General features: G+C 44.9%; 1 protein-coding gene across 1 annotated transcript in view; it reads left to right on the forward strand.

Annotated features, from left to right (window-relative positions):
* myom2b (myomesin 2b) overlaps positions 1-9,259 on the forward strand; it is a gene marked incomplete at its 3' end in the record, with an annotated part of 31,522 nt that extends 22,263 nt beyond the window's left edge. Inside the window, 18 exon segments of the mRNA XM_079736501.1 lie at positions 155-165; positions 448-472; positions 475-591; positions 1,144-1,206; positions 1,928-1,962; positions 1,964-1,996; positions 2,181-2,294; positions 2,963-3,050; positions 3,445-3,483; positions 4,385-4,490; positions 5,194-5,260; positions 5,707-5,803; positions 5,934-5,970; positions 7,003-7,025; positions 7,401-7,456; positions 7,886-7,975; positions 8,579-8,704; positions 9,050-9,259. Of these exon segments, the coding sequence (XP_079592627.1) occupies positions 155-165; positions 448-472; positions 475-591; positions 1,144-1,206; positions 1,928-1,962; positions 1,964-1,996; positions 2,181-2,294; positions 2,963-3,050; positions 3,445-3,483; positions 4,385-4,490; positions 5,194-5,260; positions 5,707-5,803; positions 5,934-5,970; positions 7,003-7,025; positions 7,401-7,456; positions 7,886-7,975; positions 8,579-8,704; positions 9,050-9,259 (1,337 nt within the window).
* Positions 9,260-10,000: the final 741 nt, after the last annotated feature.

Below are 10,000 nucleotides of genomic sequence, written 5' to 3' on the forward strand. Positions count from 1 at the left end.
CACACATTTCATGAATAAATAATAATGACCCAGATGTACCACTGTACGGACGGATAGATTTTGGATGGCTGGATAAAGAGATTGAGTGTAATGTAAAATACTGAGGCAAAGTAATACTAGTTCTCAATGTAACATGCACAGGGAAATGTCCCAGGCGGGAAATGTGTCTGTCACAGCATAAGCACAGGACAGTCATAACTAACCTTATACTATGAATTTTAAACCTTTTAAATAAGAATATACAAACAGTATGGCCATATGAGTGGCAGAAATATAAATTCTACTTCTACCAACTACTTATTTCTTCTTTTCACATATATATATTTTTTATATCTATTTGTATTCATCCATTCTTCTATTCAACCATTCTCTTTTCTTTCTTCCCTTTATTCTCCTATGGCTGCCAAAAAACTGTTGTCCTCATCTTTTGTGTGTGTTCCCTCCCAGCCCAACAAGATGGCCCACGATGTGTCCACGGCGTGATTGAGTTCATCCTGGATCATTTCACAGAGGACAGCGAAGGCACGTACACCTGCCAGATCACAGACGGTGGAGGAAAGGCCCAGAGCTCCCTGGTTCTAATTGGAGATGGTAAGATTGGCTCTTTTCAATTCTTGTGGCGTGAGTCTTGGCAAAGTTTTTTTTAAAAGTCTAACTAAAATAGAAAGCAAAACAAAAATGTTTATCTTTTGTCGAGCGTATGTGGCTCGTTGTCTCCAATAATGAACAGGAGCAAGGTGGTGTGTGTCGGTTTGTACCGATTGATTCACTGATTTAAAAGAGCAGAGGGTCGTGGTGATACAGCTGGAACCCAACCGAGGGAGGAGGAAGTTAACAGATTGACGTCAGGGGGAAATGTGTAGTAGCACATAATTAACCATGTGTGGAGGTGTTGATTAAGGCTCATTTTAAAATAAATATATGCCAGTAAAACATATGATCTGTCATGTATCAGGTCATTAGCGGCGCAATTTACCATGCTGTGTGTGTTTGTGTGTTGTTGTGTCTGTATGTTTGTTTGGCTGTGTGTGTGTGGCTGTGTGTCTGTGTGTGTGTGGGTGGGGTCTGTTTCTGTGTGGGTGTGTGTGTGTGTGTGTGTGTGTGTGTGTGTGTGTGTATGTGTGTTTGTGTGTGTGTGTCTAGCCTTCAAAGCAGCGCTGGCTGAAGCCGACTACCAGAGGAGAGAGTACATCAGAGTGAAGGAGGGTAAGACACACCAAACATTCTCATCGACTCGCTCGCCCACGTGTTTGTCTTTAAGCTCAAAATGCTCGGGAAGAGAGACAAGTCCGGAGAATGGACGCAGTCCAAGTTTTCCTACAACAGTCTGTTTTGTTTGACAAACCTCCCTCTCTGGTGAGCATGTAATCAAAAAACTCAATAATGGATGAAGTTGCGATACACTTCGCCCCCACAGGTTTTTGAATATTTCATTTGATGGGAGGGTGCTGGCTGGAAATAAACATTTGAATGATGGGACGTTTCTTCTCTGCCTCTCGTCCTTCTATTGATCCGCCTCTCCCCCCCCCCCACCGACCTCATCTCTACTCCCCCCACCCTCACCCTCTCCTCCCCCCACCATCACCTCTCCTCCCCCACCATCACCTCTCCTCCCATCCTCATCTCTCCTTCAAACCCCTCACCCCTCTTCCTCCCTCACTCCTCTCCTCCGACCTTCACCTCTCCTCCGACCTTCATCCCTCCTCCCCCCCACTCACCTCTACTTGGACCTACTCACCACTCCTCTTCACCTCCCCTCCCACCCTCACCCTCTCCTCCCCCCACTTGTCCCTCCATTCTACCACATCCTCTTCTCTCCTCCTCCCACACTAATCTCTCCTCCCCCTCCCCCTAATTTCTCCCCCCCCCCCCCCTTATCTCTCCTCCCACAAACTTACCCAACCCCACCCACCTCTCCCCTCCGCAGGGCCCCACTTCAGTGAGTTCCTGACCGTTAAGGTCGGACGACGACTGCTCTGTCACGCTTGTCTGCAAGGTAACCCACCAGGGCGTTGTATTGATAGTCATTGTATTCATCACCTTTCTCTTCCTTCCTCCTGCTGGTTTATTATGAATGGTATAATATATAATCAACAACATCATCGATGGGTTGAGACAACGTTGAAGGGAAAGAGGTTGAAATGTGGCAAATGTGTTCAATCATTCATTCGTGTTTAAAGGTCGCAAACTTGAAGAAGGAATCTGAGTTCCACTGGTATAAAGAAGACACAGAGATTATTCCAGACGTGAAACCCGATCTGGGATCAGGAGTCTGCAAACTGCCCATCCACCTGGTAAAATGAAATGTTCAGAATTCCTCACTCACCAATGTTCCTGTAACCTTGAGTAAGGGAACTTCATAAAATGTCTGGGAAGCACCTCTCTGTGTTCAACCTCATTGGGGATAACAATAAGTGATGAATATGCACTTTGGAAACACCCCCAGGCCTTCCCCCCTCCCTTATCTCCCATCCCTTTCTAATAAGTAGCATATATTTCCATATTGGTTCAGGCTAGGTATATGATTTCAGTTATCAAGTATCATCTAAGTACAGTCCAAATCCTGTGACCAAGAGAAGTGACCTACTTTACATATATAAATAAATACATCCATAAATAATAACCTCTCAAGCATGCCTATGAAACGCGACATTGAGTTATCATTCAACTTTTTTGCTAAATACGTAATAGTTATATTCAAGTCAATTGAAAGAGGCAAGAGAAAATGCTGACAGGAAATGTTCTACTAGGGACTGCTATACTATTTAAATAAATCTTAATATAAATATAATGCCGAGATTTCCGTCTTTACAAAACTAGCATCATGCTAGGTGATTATGGAGCATTTAGTTTTAGGGTTTTCAGAGTCCCAGAGAACAAATACATCATTGTATAAATATTACTCAAAAACCCATGTGCTTGAAGTTTGACTTTATGTCCCTTATGTCCGATTCCCTGGCAGTTTTCCAGAAAAACTGCTGGTGTTTATAAAGCCACCATCAGCGATGACAGAGGAAAAGACATGAGCCAAGTGGACATCTCTGGAAAAGGTAACAACAGTGGGCTGGCTCTTTAATGACGTCCCAAACACATGTGACCAAACGGACGTCCCATCCCTGAATCCATAATGTACTTTTTTTTTGCCAATTCTGATCTCATACGAACCTTATTATACCAAACTCTCTATGAACTGATTATCCAGAGCAATTGCATGGTAATGTTATTTAAATGCAAATATAAAAATATAATTCCTCCAAACCGCACAACCCTTTGACACAATAACGTTCTAACGATGGTTCTATGTGGGGAACAGAGATGATGCAATTCAATGTCACGCAGTCGCCCAGCCTTTTGTCCCCTAGCAGACCGCATGGCAACTTCGTATTTGTATTCATATCTCTCCACCCCAGGCTCTGAACAATGATCTCATTGCTTTTCTCTTAGTCTTTGACGAAGTCATCAACAAGATTAACCGGCTGGCGGGTAGGTGGCAGCCACACTCTTTACACACATACGTCACGCACACACACATACGCACACAGGTCACATGGCTCCAGGCACGTACCACGTGTACACACATGCGTGCACGCACAGACAGACACACACACACACACACACACACACACACACACACACACACACACATACGTCACCTAGCTGCAAACATATACCATATGCACATAAACACACACACGCAAATTCACTGTACACAAAAACGAACACATTCACACCAGCACTCTCATTCTTATTAACACACACACACATACGCCACCTAGCTCCAGACATATACCGCACACACACATGCACAGACACACACACACCAGACCATGCTACGGCATCAAATGTCTCTTCTTATCTCTAGGAAACCTGTGTAGAACAATGACAAGATTTTCTCTTTCTTTATGGGTATTGTGATAGAATTGTTTTGGTGAAAGTCTATTGTATCAAATACAGGTATAACTATAATTCAAACCAACAATCCACCAGCAAGGTACATTACTGGAGTTGCTTTTCACTGTGAATCGGTTGAGTTCTACGGCAAAACCATTCCTTCTCTTTCCTTAAATAAAGCAAAGAAAAAAGACTAAAAAAGCCTGTCTTTCACGCATTGCGTTGTTACACCTTGCTAGCGTGGTTATTCACTGGATGGTTACGGAAATAGAAAAACACCTAGCATAGCCGGAGCAATGACTGCACCTAGCGGTGTGATCCGTCTCCATTAATCATGTGAGGTGAGAAAGCAGCAGAAGACCCGCCTCGCTCTGTAATTATGAAGATGCAAGATGATCTCGCCGTAGAAGGAAAAAAATGGAAAAAAGCAAGCCACCAATTGGGGGCCAGTTTTGAGAACTTGTTTCTTCCCCTATCTCATTACCTTCATTAGGTGCCAGTGCAGCAGAGCTCGTCATTAACTGCACGGCGACTGGCATTCAACTCCAATGTCACATGAAATATTACACCTCGGAGATGAACATCCACTGGACGCACGGGTAAGGGGGGCCCCCGATGGTTCCGTGGGGGGACGCACATGAGCAGAGGCTGTGGGGCTGTGGCCGAGGCCATAGTGAGTTGCCTGTAAAAAAAAACGCATTCCCTTGTAAAAACAGAAACAACATCGTCAAGGATTCATTATTGGACGGAGGATAATGCAAACACTGAACCCTCAGGGAAAATGTGTGTGTGTGTGTCTGTGTGGGAATGTGGGTGTGTATGTGTATGAGTCTTAGTGCTTAGTCTATTTTACCCCAGAGACAGATAGAGAGAAAGATAGAGGGAGGGAGATAAAGAAAGTGAAAGAGAGTTGCAATTTCTAGTAGAGGTTTTCCGATAATTCAGTTATTTAGACAACATAAGGTATGGAGATTCGTTTTCAGCACTCTCCCAGGCCGTGTGTGTGTGTGTGTGTGTGTGTGTGTGTGTGTCTGTGTGTGTGTGTGTGTGTGATGGGCCTTAATGCATGTGTATTATGCATGTAAAAAAGATGGACGAGTGGAGAAATTAACGTCCCCAGGCTCAACATTAGGCAGGCATGTAAACACGGTTTTCAATTATCACCCAAACATCTTTGCCGCATGTATGCATGCATGTATGTATGAATTCTCCCACTCTCTCGCTCTCTCTGTCCGTCCCTGCCTCTCTCTCCCTTCTCCACACACCCAATCCCACACCCTCCCCTCTGTGCTTTTGTCTCAGTGAATCAAAGGTGGGCCACAGTGAGAAGTGTGTGATTGGAGGTACCCCTGCTATGGCAACCATGGAGGTACAAAGCCCTGCACACATTACACACACACACACACACACACACACACACACACACACACACACACACATACACACACACACACATGAATAGCACATCAAAACTCTTTTTAAAGGCGGCACTTCAACAAAAGCGGACACTTCCGAGGTTCTGTTGTGATTGAACACAACACGATACCGTTGGCTTAATTCATGTTTATAGGCTTCAGGGAAAGTCACCAAGCCCAAGGGGAAGATGGGTTGGGAAGTGGCCCCCGAATGTACTCCAGTAAGGTCAATAAATACAATGGCACAGTTAGGTAGTGTCTTTTTTTTAGATCTCCATATTGGAAAGGTTACGAGGGATATAGGACACCCTCTGTAGATACCTTCCACAAAGAGAGTTGTGTGGTTGAAGGGATGGATGAGAGATGTGTAGATCACTGAGTGTGCTCTGTTGATTTGAAGGTGATCGAGCCCAACGACAAAGACAAAGGGATGTACTCCATCGTCATTGCTGACCTTGAGAACACAAACAAACGCACACTGGACCTGAGTGGAGATGGTAAACGCACGCACGCAATCACACACATGCATAAACAGCTAATATGGTATGCTCTAGTTTCTTTTTCTGAATTGAAGTTAAAGTCGGGTGTTTGAAAAGTGAGCTTCTCTTCTCACGTTCTCTTTTTCAGTGTACGACAAAGCCTACGCTCAGTTCCAGAAACTCAAGTAAGACGACACCCTGTACAAGACACAGAAAGAGAGAGACAGAGTAATAGGCAGAGAGGGGGAAAGAATAACCAAGGCGAGACAGGACAAACACAAATGTGTATTTTTTCTACCTTCGGCTCGACGGTTATGTAAAGCCATTCTCCGTTTTCAAAGGAGGTCCCAAAACAAGCCGTACTGAGCCAGAGCCGGCCAATTCCCGCGTCAAATTAGGATTCATAGAGCTATTGTAGGGCCAAGCAGCGAACACAACACGGCCAAACCCCTGAACGGCTCATCACCTTGCCTCCAAATGCCAAGAAGATGAGGTGAAGGAGAGAACATAGTTTTCTCCCCAGATGTTCCCCATAACTCTGCCAGGCCCCCCCCCCCCCCCTTCTCGTGCCGTGTCCCAGTTATCCGATAATCAAACCCGAGCTCTGCAAACCTCAATATGATCATATTAGCCACTGGGAATACATCCTAATCCCTTCGTGGCGTGCAGTAAATTGAGTGTAAACTCTGGCTTACCCGCAGTTATACCTACCTCGGATTGAACAAAGTATTGATTATGTTCCCATCAGCGGCATGCTAAGTAGAACGAGAAAATGGCTGCCCCCGGCCAGGGACAATAAGGCCACCAACCAGCTGTGGGAAAAATGCTGTTTCTACACTTTTTACTATACCCTGTAAAAAGAGAAGAGACAAAAATACATGTTTCACCCAGCAAGTGAACATAATTTAAAACTATAATCGACGAATCAATATTACAATTAAGTCGCTTGGGAGCTTATTGAAAAATAAATAAATATCGATTTTTTTCTCAAGGCGTCTCTCTTTTTTACCTGGCAGGGTACTTACAGATAATTACCCATTTCTGATTTTACTAAGCGGTGAAAGGGCATTTCACCAGTTACATCCAATGTGGATTCATTGATGATTTACTGTTGGGGAGTCCGGTGTGTGTTTTCCAAATGCTTGACAGCATATACTACAACTATGCTGAAGTTGGGGGGTCAAGAGCTTTCTGACTGGACTTGTTGTCTGTTTCAGGGCAGAGGCCTACGCTGAGATGAGTAAGTCCTCCTTTCCACCTGTTTCTGTGTGTGAGAGAGAGTGTGTCAACGTGTGTGTGTGTGTGTCTGTGTGTGTCTGTGTGTGAGAGAGAGAGTGTGTGTGTGTGTGTGTGTGTGTGAGAGAGTGTGTGTGTGTGTTTGCGTGTGTGTGTGTGTGTGTGTGTGTGTTTGTATGTGTGTGTTTGTGTGTGTGTCTCTCTCTCCAACTCGATTTCTCCACATCTGCATGTAAATGGCTTAGTCTCCGGAGTTCTACATGTTCCAGTGTCATTATCACATGTCCGCTCATTTCCCATTATATTCACGGCCATATTAATAATGGCTATTAAGAACATCCCATAATGTTTGAGTGACTGTTGCTCTCTTTCTCTCTAGACCGTGGTAAAGTGGTGGGAGGCCTGCCTGATGTGGTCACCATCATGGAGAAGAAGGTGAGTGTGTGTGTGTGTGTGTGTGTGCGTGTGTGTGTGTAAGAATTGTGTGTTTGTAAGAATGTGAGAGTGCGCATGTGTGTGTGTGTCTGTGTGTGGTTGCCCTCTTTCATGTGTGAGTGTGTGGATGCATTTATTTGTGTGTGTGCAGGTGAGTGTGTGTGTGTGTGTGCGTGTGTGTGCATGTGTGTGTGTGTTTGTTCATGCAAGTTTGTGTGTGTGTGTGTGTGTGTGTGTGTGTGTGTGTGTGTGTGTGTGCAAGTGTGCGTGCGAAAACCCCGTGTCCACAGCCTCACCTGCAGGTGTCCTGATCAAAAAGCCTCACCCCTTGCTGCTCCTTTACAGCGTACATCTCAGAACACACTGAGATGCTTTTAGTTTCTAAAGAAGCAGAAATGGCCGCCTGCAACATGTTTGTCTGTTTCCCAGACCCTGAGCCTGACGTGCACAGTTAGTGGAGACCCCAAGCCCTTGGTCTCATGGCTGAAGAACGGGAATGATGTGGAGCCTGACAACCAGGTAGTTCCCCCCTCCGCCGTCCCCCGCTAACGTAGCAATATATATATATATATCAAATCTCCCAGGAGTCTGCTCTCAAGTGGGGGCCATTATGGCTTCTTAACACGCTACTCTGGTTACCAATAAATGTGATTTGTTTGGAGAGGCACGTAGCAGCAACTATACGTTCCTGAACGGGATTTATAACGGACATAAAACGGGGAAACTGATGTGCTTTATGTGTGGCAGTTAATTGGATGTTCTTTTAATATTCGCGAATATGGACGGGGGGGGGGGGGGGGGGGGGGGGGTGGGTGGGTGGGGTGGGGGGGGCACTGGGAGACACCACAACAAACCTATTAGCGATGAGCCATGAGTCAATAAGGCACGTGACTGCACTAAACATTGAATAGCATTCCTACTTATTTGCCAAGCGACACCTGTGTCCTCCGTCAATATATACGCGGTTAATGTCCCGCGGCTGATCGGCAAGAAATAACAAAAATCCATCTCTAGATATTGTCTGCTTGTAATAGAGAAAATCCTCATTACAAAACACATCATGTGTAAAGAAAAACGGCAGTAGATCAGGGGTGAAATGACCATGTTCTCTCTCTCTCCCAGTATGTGGTGTCCCTGGACCAGGGAAAGTTTGCCTGCCTCACTATTAACAGCATCGGCATGGAGGACTCCGGGAAATACACTATGATCGTTCAGAATAAATACGGAGGAGAGTCTGTGGACATCGTGGTGAGTTCCCTAGCAGCGGGCGTACCAGTGACCACTGAGGCGTTCCGCTCTCATATATTGCACCAAATGACCCGCGGTTTCGCCAATCTCATGGATTATTTCCAGGAATAACATTCAATATGGAGAGACGCTGCTGCCACTGCAACTTCCAACCCATATTAAACTTACACTCACACTTTCTCTCTCTCTCTGTCTCTGTCTCTCGGTCTCTCTGTCTCTCTCTCTCTCGGTCTCTCTGTCTCTGTCTCTCTCTCTCTCTGTCTCTCTCTCTTTGTCTCTCTCTCTCTGTCTCTCTCTGTCTGTCTCTCTCTGTCTCTCTCTCTCCCTCTCTGTCTCTCCCTCCAGGTCAGTGTTTACCGCCATGGAGATACAATTCCAGTGGCCAAGCCCAACCTGACTCCGAAAACCATCATCCCTCCCAAACTGCCAATTGAGCTCCCTCAGCCAAAGGCAGCAGCTCCAAGCCCCGCCCCCCCTGCCTCTCCTAGCCCCGCCCCTCCCAAAGCAGTCGGAGGGCGTGGAGTGAAAAGCCCCACCCCGACCAGGAGAAAGTAGAGGAAAGACAAACGTTGATATATGTCGTTAGGGAAATATGCGTTGCTTAACGTATGCACCTTGTTTGCCTATTAAACCTTGACTAAATTATGCTTTGAAGTCAACTCTAATTCAATTACTGAAATTCACAATCAATTGATGAGGGAATTGGGAAAGGCCAATATCGTAAAGGTGCGTTGTTTCAAGTGGAATTGGATGTGAATTAAACAAATCAAGACACATTACCAGAAATACAAAATAAAAGGGTTAGATTAAAGTTTAGATAAAAACGCCAAACGTTAGATTCTAAAAACAAAGACTGCCATAAACTAATTTGCATTGCAAAAGTGTACCAAAGAATCTTTGAAAACAATGAAAGCCACATCTACACAAACCTTCATCACCCTTTCATTTCACTCATCATATTTATTTAATTTATTTTGTGCTTTTGGAGCGGGAGTAGCCTTGAGCTATCCTTCACGTCTGCAGAAATGCTATACCTCTATATATCAGATAGGGACTGTCAACGTGTCAAAGTATTATTACTCAAAGAGGAGTCCATAATTAAAACAACGATTAGAAGAAGATTAACATTGATGTTTGTCTGTAACATTGTCATTAAAAACACCCTCAGCTAACAAAGACAGGAAGAACCAGCGAACGGGTAGCTTCGAGAGAGTCGTTCCCATTGGCTTAAATAACTTGTTGTGGAAGGACAAAAGAAACACGAGTCAAAATCGAAAGATTTTGACATTTTGAAAG

This window comes from Pollachius pollachius (genome assembly GCF_949987615.1).
Source record: "Pollachius pollachius genome assembly, chromosome: 5".
Taxonomy (NCBI): domain Eukaryota; kingdom Metazoa; phylum Chordata; class Actinopteri; order Gadiformes; family Gadidae; genus Pollachius; species Pollachius pollachius.